At 46.6% G+C, this 20,972-nt stretch overlaps 1 protein-coding gene across 1 annotated transcript in view; it reads right to left on the bottom strand.

Moving 5' to 3' along the window:
• PODN (podocan) overlaps nt 1–20,972 on the bottom strand; it is a 69,217-nt gene that overhangs the window by 8,454 nt on the left and 39,791 nt on the right. Inside the window, exons 5-6 of the mRNA XM_075320097.1 lie at nt 5,261–5,370; nt 884–1,040 (exon numbers count right to left, since the gene is read on the bottom strand). Of these exons, the coding sequence (XP_075176212.1) occupies nt 884–1,040; nt 5,261–5,370 (267 nt within the window). The remainder of the gene's footprint in view (nt 1–883; nt 1,041–5,260; nt 5,371–20,972) is intronic.

Here is a 20,972-nt window from a genome sequence, read left to right as displayed (position 1 = left end):
CGCAGCCTTGTGAGTTTTACACGTTCTAATCATAGCATTTCTGTATGCAAGGTGTCGATTCGTATTGAATTGATGATGCCCTACAACTTTGTAATTCACTTTTTTTCACTTTTTTTCTGTATCTCGTTCCGTTTTTGAGGTAAAAATGCTAACTCCGTTGTTTTCCACCAGGTGGCGCTATAGGTGGTTTCATTGCGTAGTGCATGGCTACTTTACTATACCTAGACACCACCTCTATGCCTATAGCTGCCACCATTCTCAAATTAATGGCAGTGGACAGGATATGGGTGGACACACTGTATATATAGGGATGTATATATATATTAATAATAAATATTATTATTTATTATTATAGCGCCATCAATGATATATTTTATATTATATACAGTAAATATATGTACAGTATATATAAATATATATATATTTATTTGCTATCAGGGTATCTGTAAATAGGTTCTCTCAGCCAGACAACCCTTTTTAAATGGAATCTGCTACTGAAAGATGACTGTTCAAACCAAGAACAGGAGTTCAGTGCACCCTTGGTGTGGCCAAGCAGATCAGTTCACCTCCCCGTACACTTGTTTTCCATCTTTTTTCACTCTCTTCTGGCTCCTGTAAAGCCAGAGCTGTCAATCAATGAAGAGAAGGTGAATAATGATGCAAAACAAGTAGGAGGGAACTGTTTGGTCACGCCAAGAGTGCACCGACTAAGCACCTGTGCTTGGTTTGACCAGTCATTTTTAACTTACAGAATCCCTTTAAAACTTTATGTTTTTTGTTGTATGAGTAGTAACACTTAGTTTCCTTGTTTTTTGAGTTTTGGAGCACAATAACATACACTGATTGCATGCAATGACTAACAGATGTCAGATCATTCTGATACCTTCATATGCAGCTTGTACAGTGCGGGAGGCAGGTGTTTGGGAACATGTCTCAGGAAGTTGCTGGACATTATAAGGATCTCTACATTGTCGGACTGGTTGAACACGTTGTCTGGTAGTCCGGCATCTGTCAGCTTATTGTTGTGCAGATACACAGACCTGACGAGAGAAACCGTCCATCATACTAAGTCCTGCACCATCACAAGTCCAAAATTAGGCATTCCACTTTATGTATATTTGTTGTTCATGTTAACTTTATATATAATCTTATATGATTTACATATTTTACACCAACCCCAAGGTAGAGTTCATCTTGTCACGGTCGCCCCTCTGTTGTAGAGACTAGTGACAGGTGCTTGGCCAGAGTCTCTTTGTCTTGAGACTCTGCGTATTAAATGTATTCCCTTTCCTTTGGGGAGGAAAGGGTTAATGTCAGTATTCCTTGCCAGCAAGTATTCTCCTTATCTTCCCAGGTGTTTCTGATTTGGACCACTCCCAGCCCCTATATATACACGCTCTTTCCTGTAGAGGGTGCTGGTTATTCTCTGACCTCATTTGGAAGCTTGGCCTAAAGGTGGAAGGAGCTGGTGAAGCCCTTTCTGAAAATTGCTGTGTAGGCGGCAGTCCCGGTGCTGATTGCAGCTGTTTGTGTTGTATTTCCCCTAACAGTCTTTTCTTCTGGTGTGTATTAGTGCAGTGGTGGAGCTAGCATCCCTCACCTACCAGCTCACTAGCCAGGGCTATTGCAGGGTCTTCCAGAGTCTCAGGTATCCTGTTCGGCAACAGGTGCGGAACCTGTTTAGGGACTGGCTAGGAGTGTAGGGTACAGCTGCAGGTGAGTGCTGGAGGTGTCCCATCTTTCTCCTCACTAGCACTAGGGCCCACTGTTGATATAGTGTCCCCGGAATACCCTTTGTTGTGTTGTAGAGTGTGGTGTTGTGCGCCATACTTTCCGTTGTCACTCGCATGACATATCTCATGTGAAGGGTATTATAGGGATGGTATTCTCCTGGGGCGTAACTAAAGGGGATCAATTGTGTTTATTATACTTGTCACATCACTTTTTTAGTTTGTTTTTTTCCCTCTGCTATGACATCACTATATTTGTTCTACTCATTTTGTGACATCACTGTTTATTATACTTGTATGATGACATCACTGTTTATTATACTTGTATGATGACATCACTGTTCGTTCTACTTGTATTATAATATCACTGTATACACTAATCTTTTTTCCATATAGCGCCAACATATTCTGCAGGGTTTTACGATTCAGTTTTGTACTGTGACATAACTGTGTTTATTATACTTGTATTATGACATCACTTTTTTTGTTAGCCCTGAGCAGCGACATCATAGCAGTGACATCATCAATCCAGACCTTGCAGATTCACTTAGGGAACTTGTTCCTGTAGTGGCTCAATGGTTCCTCTCCCTCATAAGAGGGTATTTTTTTGAAAAGAACATATTTTTTAGGATGGGTATACAATATTCAGCGTTATGACATCATATACCTAGTTATTTGATAAAATTTACATTTTATTGATATATATTAAAAGCTCAACTCGAAACAAAACACACATAATATGTGGAATATGATATATTCCATTGATAGGTGGGAACAGATTCCATCAGGGTAAAAAAGATGGAAGAAAACCCCTCCCCTGTCATTATTGTGCTAATTGTCGAAGATACTTGACGGGGATGTATTCCATTGATAGGTAGGAACAGATTCCATCAGGGTAAAAAAGATTGAAGAAAACCCCTCCCCCCTCTTTATTGTGCTAATTGTCTAAGATACTTGACAGGGATGTATTCCATTGATAGGTAGGAACAGATTCCATCAGGGTAAAAAAGATTGAAGAAAACTCCTCCCCCCTCTTTATTGTGCTAATTGTCTAAGATACTTGATGGATAAACCCTCCTCTCCCTCACCTTGTTGGTGACTGCATAGAATTTGGACGAAATTTAATGATATTGTTGCAACCCTCACTTTGTGGAACAATTTTTTGTGTGTGTTTTGTTTCGAGTTGAGTTTTTAATATATATAGCTCAATAAAATGTAAATTTTATCAAATAACTGGGTATATGCTGTCATAACACATAAGAGGGTACCAGTATTATAAACTGCAAGTAAATTTGAAGTGTCTTTGTTACAGATTCTGCATCAAGGATTAACAATTTGTTACATTTTTTGCTTTTATTTTCCAACATTAAGTAAAGTGAATGGAAACACCAATATTTTTGGTTCAAAGTCCTATCCTTCATTTTAAGATTCCTATTGTTATTCTTTGGGAACGGCAGGGGGAGGGAGCAATTGAAAACAGCTTTGTAACTACTTATTTTTATATAAGATGGGATGTTTCTTATTATACATTTTTCACCATATGTTTTCAGTGCATTTAAGGGAAGTGAATGGTAATAATAAAAGGGGACGTTGCGATGCAAAGCAGGTGTCCGGCTATCTATACATAGTCTGTGCCGGCAGGTTTATATTGGGTCAGTTACTGAAAAGGAAACGATCTAGGATTTTATTTCCAGAAGGTAGTGCAAATAGTGGAAAATATCTGAAAGATACCGGGAATGGGTTAATAGTTCATATAGGAATTGGACAGGGGACAAAACATTATTATGGGAGGCTAATAAAGAACATGTTTTCATATGGAGCACAATAGAGAACCCAACGCAGAATTCAGCCAGCTAAATTAACTGGTTGCAATGGAAGGAAGCCTTAAAGATTATTTTTTCCATAACTGGCTTTTATGACATGACATGTCATAAAAGCTAAACGGTGGGGGTCCTGCAGCTGGATCCCCCTGAATCCTAAAGAGAACCCTGGATCCAAGTTCACAGATTATCTCCAAAGCTGCAATGCTTTCACTGGAAGTTGCAGAATTCCATTAATATTAGTGAACGTTATAGTATTCTACTAGTGAGAGATCTAATTTTATTAAAGGGAACCTGCCAATTTAAAAAAACATTGTGCAATCTATACAGAGATTGATAGAGTATATCCAAAAAGTGAGTACACCCATCACATTTTTGTGAAAAAAAATTATTATAACTTTTTATGGGACAGCACTGAAGATATGACACTTTGATACAATGTACAGTAATCAGTGTACAGCTTGTATAACAGTGTAAATTTGGTGCCCTCTAAATAACTCAACACACAGCCATTAATGTCTAAACCGCTGGCATCAAAAGTGAGTACACCCCCTAAGTTAAAATGGACAAATTGTGTCCAATGGTGCCCAGTGTCATTTGACTCAATAATGTTACAAGGTCTCAGGTGCGATTGGGGAGCAGGTGTGTTACATTTGGTGTTATCGCTCACACACACACACTCTCATAGTGGTCACTGGAAGTTCAACATGGTTCCTCATGGAAAAGAATTCTATGAGGGCCTAAAATAAAGAATTGTTGCTCTACATAAAGATAGCCGAGGCTATAAGAAGACACCAACACGCTGACACTGAGCTGCAGCAAGGTGGCCAAGACCATACAGTGGTATAACAGGACAGGTTCCACTCAGAAAAGGTCTGTCTTGTTATACCACTGTATGGTCTTGGCCACCGTACTGCAGGTCAGTGTCAGAGTGTTGGCAATCTCCTTATACTCTCAGCCATCTTTATGTAGAGTAACAATTCTTTATTTCAGACCCTGATAGAATTATTTCCCATGAAGAGCCATGCTGAACTTCCAGTGACCAGTATGAGAGAGTGTGTGAGTGATAACACCAAATGTAACACCCTGCTCACATTATATATATATATATATATATATATATATATATATACAGTGTATATATATATATATATATATATATATATATATATATATATATATATATATATATATATATATACACACACACACACTATGTGGGGGCACTTTAGGGGTATCATACTGTGGGGAGGAAATATATTGTGTTGGGTTTACTGTAGCACCACCATACTTTGCTGGAGGCACTATGGTGTCATCATAATGTGCATGAGGAGGGACTGCGGGGGGAATTCACTGTGGGGGTATCATGCAGTATGGGGGGAAAATTTTATGGCATTAAATCCTAACTGCCTCAAAAGGCATATAGTTGTGGTTGCGTACTCTAAGGGGCTCCAGTATTACTTTTGCCAATTTTATTTTTGGATGGTGGCATGTAGAGGAGGGCCCAATTAGGACTTTTTCTATTGGGCCCCATGATTTGTATGTATGCCACTGCCTCTACCCTGTAAATGGGGACCTTCCAATATTTTCTAGAGTACTTTTTTGTGAACTGAAAGTAATAGAATATTCTATTTCAGTATAATAAACAGCACAGCTATGAATATAAATTGTAATACATCAAATCCGCATGCAATGTTATGACAATCTCACCGTAGATTTGGCTTATGTCCAAATGTCATTCCATAGATTTTAGTTATATAATTGGCGGCAAAGTCTGCGCTTACAAGAGAGCTTGGGAGGAGTCTTGGAGCCAGGGTTAGCTACAAATGACAATAGATTAAAGTTAGAGCGTCATCATTCACTATGCCAGGCATGACAGTATCAGGTAGCCTATCTGGAAACAGTTTTGTAGTTAGTCTATATAGATATCTAAGCTGCTTTACTTCACTTACCATGTTCAGTTTCTTATCATGTTTATAAAACATTCTTATTCAGCGGTGAAATAAAAATGTAGCAACTATTTGAGTTTTAATGAACTAATATATACAGGTACTCAATATCTGTACGTTAAATACCAATACAATGTGCCTATAAAGAAGAAGAATGTTTGATTTACAACATCATAAGGCAGAAAAAATGATTTAAAAGTTAATGATGTATCCTGTGGCTCGCTGTTAATGTTTCTGTGTTTCACACAACAGCTCTTGGAATTGAAGTCAGTTAAAAAAAACAACAAAAACAAACCAAGGAATCAATGTACTGGAGAAGACAAAAGAAAGACTTTACTGACAGAATGTTCACTGGGAGATATGTTACAAAGACTATGGGGATAGCAGGAAACTGGGGCTCCTAAGGTGACCCTCAGGCTAGAGGCCCAGTGCTATCCCTAATCTCAGGGATACCCCTAAAGGTGGGGATGCCTGAGTCTCCTTCCTGGTCCTGCTCCTGACCAGCAGTGATCTTATATCCCCTCTCCCACGTGGCTGGGACAGGAGTGTGTTATAACTCACAGAAATAGACAAAAAGGGTAAACCTAAACTTTATCACATGGTACACACTGATAGAGGTACCACACAAAAAGTGATAAGGAGGAAAAACAAGAGCAGGGTGGAAACAACAAGATGACAGGTAAACTCCACAACACCACCAAGCACAAAGCAACTCTAAAGGGTACTTTACACGCTGCGATATCTGTACTGATATCGCTAGCTAGCGTACCCGCCCCCGTCAGTTGTGTGTCACGGGATAATCGCTACCCATGGCGCACAACATCACTTACACCCGTTACATGGACTTACCTTCCCTGCGACGTTGCTGTGACCGGCGAACCGCCTCCTTTCTAAGGGGGCGGTTCGCTTGGCGTCATAGCGACGTCACTAAGCGGCCACCCAATAGCAGAGGAGGGGCAGAGATGAGCGGGCCTAACATCCCGCCCACCTCCTTTCTTCCTCATTGATGGTGGGACGGGTGAGGTTCCTCGTTCCTGCGGTGTCACACGTAGCGATGTGTGCTGCCGCAGGAACGACAAACAACCTCGTTACTCACTAGACATCGATATTTGGTGTTTGAACGACCTCTCCAAAACCAACGATTTTTACCACTTTTGCGATCGTTGAAGGTTGCTCGTACGTGTCACATGCTGCGATGTCGCTAACGACGCTGAATGTGCATCATAAACACCATGACCCCGACGATAAATCGTTAGCGATGTCGCAGTGTGTAAAGTACCCTTTACTCCGGCAAGTCTGGGACACCAAAACATATAGACAAACACAGAATAAACTATAGTTCGCATAGGTAAAAGATTTCCTCCAGCAAAAAGAAGATATCATTGGCTTGCTTACACCATCTGTCATGCCCCTGACATGCACACTTAGGTTGAACGAGTGTACATATGTTCTTTATGGTGATAGAAGAGGAAGTTGTGGCTGGACACCTCTAGAGACTTATTATTTTGCCAGAGAAAAGAAGGACAAGACATCGAAATATGAAATACCCAATTGTCACGGGGTCCTTCTCCCATATCACGCAATCAACAGAGCGAGAAATGGCTGTACAATCCAAAGAGCATTTATTCCAAGCAAATCAAATGGTCCATAACATAATCCACAAAACAGAGGGTAAAATTAGTCCAGAAATATGAAAATAATCCAATAAGCGATATATGTCCTGGTCTGGTTCAATCTTTCTCCCTTCAAGTTCTCAAACAGACTGCTAATGCCCGAGGTAAGAAGGGTTACTGGATTGTAGGCCCACCTTCCCCCTATCCCACCATCACAACTTCTCCTTCCTTCTGAATAAGTGAGTATGCCATGAGGTCTACACAGATCTCTGGCCACCTCACATAAGTCCATGTTGCTCAGCTGTGGATAGTCCATTATACAGCAGTAGGGTTGGAAGGACAAGCTTCCCTTTGTGTCCTCCTTCACTCAAACTGTGTTAAATGCACCCACAAATCAGCATTGTAGATCTCCCACATCATTTCCTAGGAGAATATCTGCAGGCAGGCCACTCATCACCCCAACCACACATTGCTTGACCCCAAAGCCTAAGTCCAGATTTACAGTTGCCTTTGGGATATTCCTCCTTTGTCCTCCAGCCAGTTCAATAACAATCCCTGGTCCATGATGTATCACCTCTGACCGAACCACCCGGGGATCAACTATTGTGAGAAATGCCCCAGCGTCACAAAATCCAATGACTCTGTCCATCCAGCACAACCTCCTGTAAGTGCTTACTTTGATGGTGAGAGGAACTCGGGGCTGTGGCTCGCACCCCATAAACCCCTAGTGGCCGACCATGAGTGTCTGAGTCATTAGGCAAGTCCACTTGAGGGGGTGATAACTTTTCCCAGCTTGTATTTGGCTGTAGAGAATGAACAGGTCGATTTGGTGCCAGGTCATTCCTCAATCGACCAGCAGGGCAAGTGTTTTGCAAATGCCCAGACTGCCCACATCGAAACATCTCCTCTGCGTCGGACTCCTTCTAATGTGTATTCTGGAGAAGGAAGTAGGAGAACCTGGTGACAAAGGCTGGAAGCCATACACTCCTACAAGGGCATCTATGGTGCAGGGGTCAGCGGTACACTCCGGTGGAGGTGGTGGTAACTCTTCCTCAGGCGGGCTGGAATGCACAAAATGCACCGGACGAGATGGAGGTGCGAGGGGGTCCCTCAGAGTCCTTGTGGGACAACTGGATTGCAGGTGCCCAGGTTGCCTGCACCCATAACATCTCTCTGTGATTCCCCCAGGGTGTGGTCGGAACTGTTGGGGCCAGGATTGTGAGCCGAGAAATGGCTGTACAATCCAAAGAGCATTTATTCCAAGCAAATCAAATGGTCCATAACATAATCCACAAAACAGAGGGTAAAATTAGTCCAGAAATATGAATATAATCCAATAAGCAATAAATGTCCTGGTCTCTCTGAGAAGTCCCAGCTTCTCCCAGAGGTTCAATCTTTCTCCAACAGGCTGCTCATGCCCCAGGTAAGCAAAAATGTTACTGGATTGTAGGCCCACCTCCCCCCTATCCCATCATCACACCAATCCTTCTTTACCCCAACAGTGTCTGTAGAGGGAGAGTCGGAGGGCCCCATACTCATAAGTTAGCTGTCTGTTTCCACCTTAATTGGTGGATACAGCTGACTTTGCATAGGGCACCATAATTCGACAATTCATTAGGGGTTTCTGGGTAGTAAGGAGGAAGAGCTGTTGGACCCCGGGTGGGTCCTTGTTAATTAAATATCGGGTTAGGGCTTAGGATGCCAAATATAAATTCAATGTCGACAAAATAAAAAGTTATCTGTATTTTACCAAATTTGCATCTTTTATATAACGTATATGCCTGAAAATGAGTTATGTAGGTATATATATAATACTTGTGTATGTGAAAGAAAAATCTGTATCTTTACAGCACCATTGGAGTTAAACAGGCTAAAAGTGGAATCAAATCCTCACACTGTCTGTGCTTACAAGCTGTAAAGTAAGTGACAAATCCCTGACACAGCCCAGATAATCTTGAACTCAATCCGGACCCTATTATCGGCCAAACACAACACAATTTGGATGAGAGATGCGCTAGATGGAGCCAGCGAAACACATTTCAATATGTTATCTGGCCTCGATGTCTGGATTAGGAGGCTGCCAGACCTCTATTGTACTGACACTAGTGGAAACCTCCCACACTTGGGCCTCCACTGCTCCCTTCTGTAAGCCAGGAAATTTTATCCTGGTGCCACACACATAAAGGTGTAAGCGCACAGGCACAATTCATGAATCCAAAACCCTAATGGAGGACACAGTTCTTAAGTAAAGTAATAAATCCTGTATTAAATGTGTTACGCCTATTCTGGAATACTGATCGGTAGAATGGGGCACTTTAGAATGGAGCGGCAGTTTGCATGTTCGACTGTTGCGCCATTCTTTATGGGGCTGCTCGGCTTTTTCCACCAACCCATAGGGAATAAATAAAGCAGGAAATGTTCATCCGACTGTCGACGCCATCTTATAGAAAGAAAAAAAGTTCTCCATTGGGTATAGAAGTTCCCTGATCTGCTGATTGATGCTGGTTCCAGCTGTACAATCACCCATCGGCAAGTTAACCTCCTAGGTGATAACATGTTTAACCTTTAGTTCTTCAAAACCAACATATCTACTAAAGAATGGTTTGGCCAGAAGATCAAAGCTTTGGAATGGCCGAAGCCCAGAAATGAATATGTATTGCCCCCGTGCCAGGGGCCGAGCCGCTCGGATCCGGAGCTGCTTAGAATTCAAAAGGGAGGGGATTGGTATGTACAGGGGATGTGTAAGTTCGTGACGCCACCCACGGTGCGTGGTAATGTAGGAGACCACCGCTGCTGTTGGGGAGCCCGGTGGCGATGGTGTAGCAGCAGGATGTTTAACCCCTCCATGGATAGGGGGTTTGTGCCCCGGGGCCCGTTGGGTGTTGGTGACGGGGGTGCCGTTGGGTAGAGTAAAAGGGGCTTTTCAGCGTACGCACTCAGTCCAAGAATAATGTCTCCGACAACTTGTAAACCAGAATTCTGAGCACTGCTGCAGCATGGAGGGAGCACGTGTGGATCCGTGACCTTGGTGTTGCTGTTAGCCTGTGGCCTTCTCCGTGGCACCTGGTCACTAGTTGGACCCTCAAGCTTGAAACTTTTCGGGTCCTGCTCACCCATATGGCTAACGGAGTGAGCTTGCTCTCAGGGTTCACGCGTAGGATTTCTTTGGACTGTAATTTGGGCAAGTCCTATCCCATCAGTGCGCTAGTACCCCAATTTTGGAGTGGGTTGGGGATGAATCTTGAAGTCTTCACCCCCGTCGGGTAAATTAACAGGACGCGTGAAGCTACTTCCCGGCCTAGGGTCCACGTACCCTGTCGTGCCCTGCCCCCTGCCCGGTGATGGCTCAAGGCCACCCGCTGCCCTCCTCGGCAGTCCGTGCCCCTTGACGCAATCCCCTGCGACCGGTGTTCCAGCTCCTACCAGGCCCAGACCAACGTCTGCCACCTAGTAAACTCCAGGAGCCCTGCTCCAGACCGGTAACCTCTCCCTCTCAGAGAGTCACCTTCCACCTCCTACTCCTTTCACTCCTGTTTCACGTATCTGTCACTTTCTCACTTTCCCCTACCAACACCCCATGTGGGTGGCGCTATTCCCTTCAGGCCCTTCAATGGTGTGTCTGGTGGGTACGGTGCAAAGTGTTCCTAGGATTTTGACTGGCTAAGCTGTTAGCAACACCAAAGGACCAGGATCCGTAACCAAGGAGGGTGGATACTGTGCAGAAGTGCAGATTGCACAATACCCTGTGACGACCTGATAGGCCAGGGCGTCACAAATACAACAGAAAATCTGTGGTTGACCTGAAAAGGGCGCTGTATACAGTAGATGCCCTTGCAATCTGCCAAATGTGGAGTAATTGTGTAGGAAGGGGTCGAGCCCTGCAATATAAAGTATATGGTTATGTAGAGCGCAATGTGTTATGCCTATTGCTAAGTGTGTGTTGAGATGTTATGCTGCCAGCTGGGTGCAGGTTCCAGATACAGTAGAGCGGAACCGTTACCAAAAGCGCCACCTAGTGGTTGGGCTAATATAGCGACAGGGATAAAGGGGTAGTGAAAGATGTGGGAAACAGGTTGGTTGGGAGGTCTCAAGAGGGGCCAGTCTAGAATAGGGTTCAAGAGTGAGAAGACGTGGCCTTGGTGCTAGGCCAGTCAGGGAATGCTCAGGTAATCTTGAGAGATCCAGAGCCTACAGCTCACCCCAGCGGGCTTACAGAGTCATCCGGCTAGAGAGCCACCGGGGTAAAAACTGGACAAGGTGAACAGAGTCAGGGGGGAGAAGACACAGACCCCTGAGCTTGAGGATGAGATCGAAAATAGTGAAGGAGGACACATCGAGAGGTAGTACTCCACACTGAGAAGAAGGAGGCAAAAGGAAAGCCATGTCTGTCATAACGGTATGAAGAGTAAAGTGATCTTTCCGGTTGGCTAAGTGAGCTCTGGTATCGTGTGTTATTGACTGTCTACGAAGAGGACCACCAGAGGGGTGACTGACACCGGCCTGAAGAATCCAGTAAGTGTCGTGCACTCCATCCAAAATCCCATAAGCACCCAAACTCTCCTTAGCGAAGGAGTAAGGCACCTGCGCGGCCCGGGGCTGGCACCTTTAATTGCAAGGAAGAGTAGGCAAAGATTGCCAATTCTTGATGTGCCATATGATCGACTTCTTCTCAAAAATTCATAGGGTATTTTATCAAAGTTTTAGTTTAAGGGTGTGTATATTTATACACCATCATTATTTTAGTTTTTTATTTTTCTTTTTTCCTCCTAAAATATTCTCTGTTTGTTTCTCAATGAATTTGTATAGATTATGGGCAACAATAAATGTGGACAAACTTCTGAAAAGATTGCATTGTAAGCAGCGTGCAGTATTTTTATATACTCTTTAAATTAATGTGTACATTTTTTATTACAATGGCACCCTATATTGTATGACGTACACTGAATCCTCCTATTGGAATATGTCAGATTTGCAAACCTCCATTGGAAGACTTGAACTCTCGGAGGCTTAAGGGTGCTTTACACGCTGCGACATCGCTAGGGATAGCTAGCGATGTCGTGCGCGATAGCACTCGCCCCCGTCGTTCGTGCAACATTTGGTGATCGCTGCCGTAGCGAACATTATCATCACACGCACATACCTTTTCAGCGACGTCGCTGTGACCGCCGAACAATCCCTCCTTCAAGGGTGAGGTGCGTTCGGCGTCATAGCGACGTCACTGCGGCATCACTAAGCGGCCGCCCAATAGCAGAGGAGGGGCGGAGATGAGCGGCCGGAACATGCTGCCCACCTTCTTCCTTCCTCATTGCCTGTGGACGCAGGTAAGGAGATGTTCGTCAATCCTGCGACGTCACACATCGCGATGTGTGACGCCGCAGGAACGATGAACAACCAGCGGCATGCACCTCCAACAATATTATGAAAAAGGAGCGGAGTGTCAACGATCAACGATTCTGACGTTTTTGCGATCGTTGATCGTCGTTCCTTGGTGTCACACGCTGCGATGTCGCTAACGGCGCCGGATGTGCGTCGCTAACGGCGTGACCCCGACGATATATCGTTAGCGAAGTTGCAGCGTGTAAAGCATCTTTTAGACAGAAGAAAGTCCCTAACAAAATGGTCTCAACATCTAGGGAAATTTGGCCTTCTAATAATAAAATTAATTATGAGTATGAATGATATGCATGAAATTTACTAGTTCAGTAACAGAAACCTACAGCTGGCTTTGGGGTGGGAGGAAAATAAATTTGGAAGCCTTGACACATTTGATTAGAAGCAATGAGAAAATTTGGCAAGGAGCTGAAAAGGTCATGGAAGTGTATTATCCGGATTCGATGCCAGGATCAGGCTGCACAGAAAACAAGTCCTATTTCTTTTTCAGTGTAACTGTGCTAACAATGAGCATAACTGTAATTTCTGGTGACTTCATGTGTGTGCAAATGCGTAATAACACTAATTTGGCCATTATATTAGTTTTATTCTTCATTTATCACCAGTTTTTTTCACTGAGGGCTCTATCTCTAATTATCAGTTGTCTCCGAGTTGGTGGGTAGAAACGAGCTGCTCTCATGTCACCCACACACAAACATGAGGAATTCCTGCTCTCCTGTCACAAGCACAGAATTAGCAGCATGAAGATCATTATACAGCATTACTGTCATGTTTGTACGCGTTGCAGGGTGTTCAGACCAACAGCGGTCTGATGCACAACAACAACTCCACAAACAAGGGGAACACAAGGAACACAATAACAATGGTGTGCCCTGACCCTAGTGAGAGGATAGATGGGACACCTCCTGCTCTTACCTGCACTACTAGCCAGACCCTATTCAGGCTTCTCAGCTGTCGCCGAGCAGGAACCTGAAGCCCTCAAAAGTCCTTACTATAGTCCTGGCTGGTGAGTGGGAAGGTAAGGTTCACTAGACCCACCACTGCACTAATTCAAGAGGGTAGATGAGGAAAAACAGGAAAAAAAACAACCAAAATGGAGAAGATAGAACTTCAGGATGAATCCACAGGAGCTCCTTCCACAAAGTCGGACAGAATACAAATGGTTTTGTATAATCAGCAAAGTTTACTGGGAAACCTTGCTACTTAAACACAAAGGGGCATGGCTACAAAACTACTGCAGCTGACCTGCACTGCTGGAAGCTGCACTAATTCAAGGGTAAGTGAGAAAAACATGGGGAAAACAACCAAAATGGAGACGAACAGACGAGGTGGAGGAAAGCTTGACAAGCCTAATGGAATAGGTCACCACACATCCACGGAGTGCAAGGATGTGAAGTCCGCCAGGTGGACTATAACTTGAATAGAAGGAGAAGATATTGGAACATCCAATGTAAAATAATTTTTCTTCATTATCACATACTGTAGTATTAAAAAAGTCCATCCAATTTAGAAGACCCTGACACGTTTCCGACGCAAAAGGGCGTCCTTTATCATAGGCTGGGTCTTCTAAATGTGGATGGACTTTTTTAATACTATGTGACAATAAAGAAAGAAATTATTTTATGTTGGATGTACCGATATTTTTTCCTTCTATTCAAAATGGAGAAGATAGAACTTGAAGATGAATCCACAGCAGCTCCTTCCCCAAAGGCGGTCAGAATACAAATGGTTTTGTATAATCAGCAAAGTTTACTGGGAAACCTTGCTACTTAAACACAAAGGGGCATGGCTACAAAACAACTGTAGCTGACCTGCACTGCTGGAAGCTGCTAGCAGCAAACCTGACATAAACTGTTAGACCACAAAGATAAATGAAGCAACACTTAAATGTAGAGTCTAAGATGGAAATGAGGGATCCCAACCCTGAACCAGTCACTAGTCTCCAAAAATAGAGAGATGACAGTCACAATTACTGAGTAATGTGACTGTGAATCCAGCTCTGGTATGAGATAAAACTCTTACTAGAAAGCAGCAGCCGAGACACTGAGTGTTTGAGCATCTCGTTCTCTGTTTTTACTTTCTATCGCCCTGCCCTCTGTCCGGCTGCAAATGGGCCTGAGATTTTAGTTGTTTTTTTTTAGAGCAAATGATGAGTTGAAGAGGTGGGAGGTAACAGGAGAAGTGGCTCATAAGTGGAGAAAGAAGCATAATTCTCTCCTAAGATATATTGCAAAGGTTTTGAACTTTAGTTTCATCTGTGTTTATGGGTTTCCTTATGGTCCATTCATCAGTTGCATTAGTCATGGGATGCATAGATAGACTGTGTGATTGACAAACCCAATTCTATTAACCACAACTTTCCATTCCGCTCCAGAATCTCGATGCTAGTTTTGCTCAATAGCTGGAAATTATTAGAGGAATAACAATGCTTGTGCTTGCCATTTGCTCGACTCTTGGCCAAGAAAATAGAAAATATAAAAGTCAACTACAGAACCGATGGCCTAAGCCAAGATATGTCCCAAATAGGTTAGTAAGTTAATGTTCCAAAGGCACGGATGTTCCATAACTGCTCGTGATTTAGGGTCGTCACATTCTGATTTTTTCTCATTGTTTCCTTTAGGCTTCCAAGAACAATGTTGGTGCCAATCCTGGATTGTCGAATGTGTCATGGTTATAGCGAAATCCCAGCCAGCTCTCATGGACGTCAGCCCAGTATTTGTACTTACTACAAATGTCAGCCCAGGGCCAGGTTAAGCTTCTCCTGACGGCTCTTGGTCTTGGACATGCTCTAGAAAGTGTTGTATTTAGTTCCTATGACTAACTCTTTCCAGCAAGTTTAGAGGGAGCACAGTCCATAAAGAAAACTTTCTTGGGCGACAAACTACCAACAAGTTTAATGGCAGAAAAAATAAAGTTGTTGTGGGACAATCCCTTAAATAGAGGGATATTCACTTCCCTGAGTCTGGTACATTCACACGGCCCTACTATCGGGAACAAGAGTTCCTAGGAGCACTTGTTTGCCAATAATTAAGGCGGGCTTTGCACGTTGCGACATCGCAAGCCGATGCTGCGATGTCGCACGCGATAGTCCCCGCCCCCGTCGCAGGTACGATATCTTGTGATAGCTGGCGTAGCGAAAATTATCGCTACGCCAGCTTCACATGCACTCACCTGTCCTGCGACCGTCACTCTGGCCGGCGACCCGCCTCCTTCCTAAGGGGGCGGGTTGTGCGGCATCATAGCGACATCACACGGCAGGCGGCCAATAGCGGCGGAGGGGCGGAGATGAGTAGGATGTAAACATCCCGCCCACCTCCTTCCTTCCGCATTGTGGCCGGCGGCAGGTAGGAGATGTTCCTCGCTCCTGCGGCTTCTCACACAGCGATGTGTGCTGCCGCAGGAACGAGGAACAACATCGTACCTGTCGCAGCACCGGCATTATGGAAATGTCGGAGCCTACACCGATGATACGATAACGATGCTTTTGCGCTCGTTCATCGTATCATCTAGGATTTACACACTACGACATCGCAAGTGACGCCGGATGTGCGTCACTTTCGATTTGACCCCACTGCACCTGCGATGTCGTAGAGTGCAAAGCCGCCCTTAGGCTGCTGATCAACCAAAAATAAGCAAAACGCTCATTCATTGAGTGCAGTGATCTTTTGGCTGCATTAACCCTAGAACGCGCAACCATAGAAATCTACCATAGAAAACAAGTAACCTAGCAGGCCTGCGAGGCCCCAGGTATGCATTCTAGGGTTAAAAGATCATTGTTCTCGGCAGCACACCATCATTTCTAAGCAGAACTTGTGCTGCCAAGGATAATGTCAGTCTAGGTACACACTACAATCTATTACTGATTGTGACACGCCCACACCGGGGCCGTGGGGCACTTGTTACCGGGCCGCAGTGGTTCTGTTTCTGGAATGCCGCGGTGGCAAGGCCTGGTCCCGTAACCCCAGCGGTGTGAGTCAAAGTGAAAATGATAGGGATGATAGTTCGTGACGCCACCTGTGGTATGTGGCAAGTTAGGTTCCGCCGCTGCAGGATTGGGACCTCTGGGGCAGATGGTGACGCAGCTTAGTTGGTATAGCTCTCCACAGGTAGAGCTGGGCCCCAGGGCGGATGGGGGTAGTAGTAGTAGGTGATGGCGGGGGCGCAGGGCTGGAGGCGCAGGCTAATAACGGAGCGACACAGGGATGCAGTCTCAAGGTTTTTACTCACTGTAGCAGGTTCTAAGGTAAAATGACTAGTCAGTGACAGCCTCCGGAGTGCTGGGTTCCACTGTGATGGGCTCCAGTCGATCTCGGGTAGTTCGGAGGTCAAGTCCTGTGCCCCTTTCTTAGGTTCCTTTCATGGTCGTTTTCCTGCGCTGACTTCTCTCGCGCCTGTACTGCGCCTACGCACACAGTGCCCTGAGACGGTGTCCACGGGCCCTGTCGGGTGGGTTGAAGCTCTATTCCTTGGCCCTATGTGGTCACCTTCCAGCAGATTTGTGTATGGAGTTGGCTTTGTTACTAGATGTGTCCTCGGCCTCTGGTTTTACTAGCTGAGCACGTTGGTGCTTCTCCTCTAGTCTAGGGACCAGTCCCCGTTCTGCGGTCAAGTCCTTCTACACCAATGCTGTATGTGGAACGAGGCCACTTGAGTATGGCGCACATCCCGTGGGCTCTAGGACCCTTTCTGTCTTGTGACTGGGTCGAGCTGCACCAGCTCCAGACCACAGGTCTTCGCTCCTCCACTGCTCCTTCTCGACTCCCTAACTTTCTGTCACAGACTGCTCCCACTAACTAGACTCCACCCCAGGTGTCGAATTAGGGGGAGGGAGGTACCATCACCAGTGGTGGCTATACATAGCATTAATGGAACCAAACCCCAACCCTGAACCGGTAGTGAGCTGTCACTAAGAGTGTTGTGTGTTTTGTGTGCATACCGGTGGATGACCTCTTCCATACCCAGGAATGGATACCACACCTCTGGCTGAGGTGCAGTACCTCTGTGGTGACTGAAGCCTCAGGGGCGCCACAATTGTTCTGTGCGCATGCAAGACTACCAAACAACCAATAATTGGCGATTGTTTATGTGACGCCCTGGCAAAACCAGGTAGTCACACATTAGGCTCCCACATAATACCTTCCCTCACAGGGCCCATAGATCCCACGGGTCAGTGACAGCGGGTACGGCTCCTCAGGTACACAAAAAGCCGGGGGCGGACTCCCGTGTTCCATACCAGGAAGTCTAAACAAACAACAGAACTCATGCACAGGAAAAGACGGCGACCACCAGCCCGGGTGGGAGGACCAGAGTACAACCGGCCGTGGCGGCCCGCCACCAGCACCTTGGTTTACCAAAAGACTCGTGTGATTCATTTAATTGTGAGTAACCAAACACCCCCTGGTATGTCTGGGCGTGCAGGCCCCTTCCATCGCCATACCCTGCACAGAGACACTGGGTCCCGGGGCAACCATCCCTACCCACGGAGGGGTTAACATCCAGCTGCCACTAAATCTCCCCCGGGTGTCCCACAACAGCAGCGGTGATGTCCCACTTCACCACACACCGTGGGTGGCGTCACAAACTGAATATGGCCAAGCCCGTACAACTACGTACCCCTTTTCATTTGGCGTGTCTGCGTGACCCCCGACTCCGGAGGATCTCTCGAGCCACACAGCGGGTCCGGATCCGAGCAGCCTGGCTGCTACAGGCGTGGGGGCAGCACACCCCAAAAACTGGCGTCACGAACAGGATTGTAACCCATCCACCTACCTGGTGGAATAGCGCCTTGATTTGGACAGTCAGTGGTGATCCGTTGAAAAATTTCCAGAAGTCGCCATTTTGCCACCATTTTTAGGCGCGAAAAACAACAGCCCTGCGTCTTCTCCCCCGAGAAAGGGCGCGAAGCTGAAGCCCCGCGCCTGGGAACGAGGCCGGAAGGAAACAACACCCTGAGGTCGAAAGTGAAACTGACCTGCCGCCTGAGGGAGTGCTTGCAAAAGACCAAGGGGGAGAAGCGGGAAGATGTCTGCGCCTAATCCCGATGGGGAGTCGCGCCGACCGCAGGAATGGCGGCGCCCCGAGGCGGAGTAGCGATTCCCGCGGAAGAACACGAATCAGATCGCTTACCAATGGGAACCGCTGCCTGGCTGGAGCGGGAGCTAGCGAGATTCTGTGTCCGGGTGCGATCTCAGTCACTGCAGCAGGTGCTGGAATGGAAGGCGGAGGTCTGGAGAATGGTGGCCGTGGTGTGGGCCTGTGAGAGCCGAGCCGCCCATATAGCGCCGCGTCGGGAGAGAGGTACACAGACCATCCCGACCTCGTTGACCTGCCCGGAGCCTGTTCCCTACGTGGTGGGAGAGTGCCGGCCGGCACAGCTCCCTGGAGCTCACCCGCTATACCACCTCCGTTCCCGATAGAAGTTCAGAGTTCCGGGATGCATTGCAGCTGGTCCAGGGATGCTGAATCCAGGGTGCCGAGTGAGCCATACGGCCCCATGCATCAGTGGTAGCGGAACCCCGGCTACCCCAGTTATACAAGTCCCCGTTAGGACTGTTAACCATTTTACAGTTGAAAGTTGCAGTATGCGTAAGGAAAGTTTTAAAAAAATGGACCACGGCTTTGGCCTGGAAAGCCAACCCAAGAACTATTGGGTCTTGTAAATAGTCCCTGACCACCCTTCTCACCTTGCTGCAGTCTCTAGAGTGGCTGATTGGAGGAAGGGCCTGCGGTAGAGTAGGCCGAGGCCCAGTCACCATTGAGACTGGTGACTACCCTCCAGACCAGGGGTCCCGGACTTGGGGCCCATGACAAAAGACTGCCGGGTAAGGAACTTTTTACCCAGCCCGTAAGGGCAACACCCGGACCTGTCCTGGACTTGGGCAAGGGGTGCGCACCAGTGCTTAGCGGTGGCACCAGGGAGCAGGTTGTTTTGGGTGGGGGTGCGGTGAGAAGGACCCGGTCCGTCCCGTCCCGGTTTAAATGTGAAACGTTTAAGCAACGTGCCTCCTGTAAGGGAAGAAAATCCAATGTATTAATGTTAATATACTTGTAAACTGTTCCTCTTTGTCTACTTTTCAGTTCCAGTTAAATAAACGCTGGTGGTTGGACAGCCCACGGACGGTCTGTATTAAACCAAGGGGGAATGTGACACCCTGGCAAAACCAGGTAGTCACACATTAGGCCCCCGCATAACACCTTCCCTCACAGGGTTACATACAGCCGACCTCAAAACCTAGTCACCGCCCTCAGGGCAAGACAGGCACACCAGTGGGCAGAACCAGGCGTTAGGAAACGCCCACCTAGGGGTCTAGACAGCCCGGGGCCTGAAAACAAACAGTTTCAGATTGAGTTTGAGTTGAGAGGAGTGGAGGCTGTGGCTAGGTGTAGCTCCAGCAGAGGAGAAGCTCAAGTTGAAGGTGCCAGGGTTGAAGCCCTCGTACCTTAGCTAGGTGGCAGACGGTGGTCCCTGTCGGCAGGCGACGGGAAGATGGCAGCCGGAGATCCGAGGTGGACCGGGACAGGGTTGGAGCCCGCCGGTACCGACACCAGAGACCCGACTTGGAAACCGTACACAGAGGGGGTACTCGGACCCTGAAGCCAGGACCGAAACCAACGGCCTAGCTAATCAACCGATTTTAGGATTTTAGGTCCCATCCCAACCAAAGTCCCAAAAGCAGACAACCACCCACAGAGAGGGATAGGGCAACCGCCAGGGCCCATAGATCCCTCGGGTCAGCGTCAGCGGGCACGGCTCTTCAGGTACACAAAAAGCTGGGAGCGGACTCCCATGTTCCAAACCAGGAGTCTAAGCAAACAACAGAACTAGTGCAGAGGAAAAGACGGCGACCACCAGCCCGGGTGGGGGACCAGAGTACAACCGGGCGCGGCGGCCGGCCACCAGCACCTTGGTTTACCAAAAGACTCGTGTGATTCATTTAATTGTGAGTAACCAAACACCCCCTGGTATGTCCGGGTGCGCAGGCCCCTACCATCGCCATACCCTGCACAGAGACACTGGCTACCGGGGCAACCATCCCTACCCACGGAGGGGTTAACATCCAGCTCCCACTACATCCCCCCGGGTGTCCCACAACAGCAGCGGTGGTGTCCCACTTCACCACACACCGTGGGTGGCGTCACGGACTGAATATGGCCAAGCCTGTACAACTACGTGCCCCTTTTAATTTGGCGTGTCCGCGTGACGCCCGGGTCCGGAGGATCCCTCGAGCCACACAGCGGGTCCGGATCCGAGCAGCCCGGCTGCTTACAGGTGTGGGGGCGGCACATTTAACACTGCAGGTCAACTGGTATAAACCCAACTTTAGAGCTTGTACTGAAGCCCATAAGTGCGTATACAGTTATAAAGCCTTCAGAGCTGAACTTTGGCAACATTCCTTGTTGATTCCAGTGTTTGTACAGTTCTTGCTTTCATGATCGACACTATGATCTTTACATCATACTGTCACACAA

This window comes from Anomaloglossus baeobatrachus, chromosome 8, assembly GCF_048569485.1.
Source record: "Anomaloglossus baeobatrachus isolate aAnoBae1 chromosome 8, aAnoBae1.hap1, whole genome shotgun sequence".
NCBI lineage: Eukaryota > Metazoa > Chordata > Amphibia > Anura > Aromobatidae > Anomaloglossus > Anomaloglossus baeobatrachus.
This window is presented reverse-complemented; position numbering and strand designations above follow the sequence as displayed.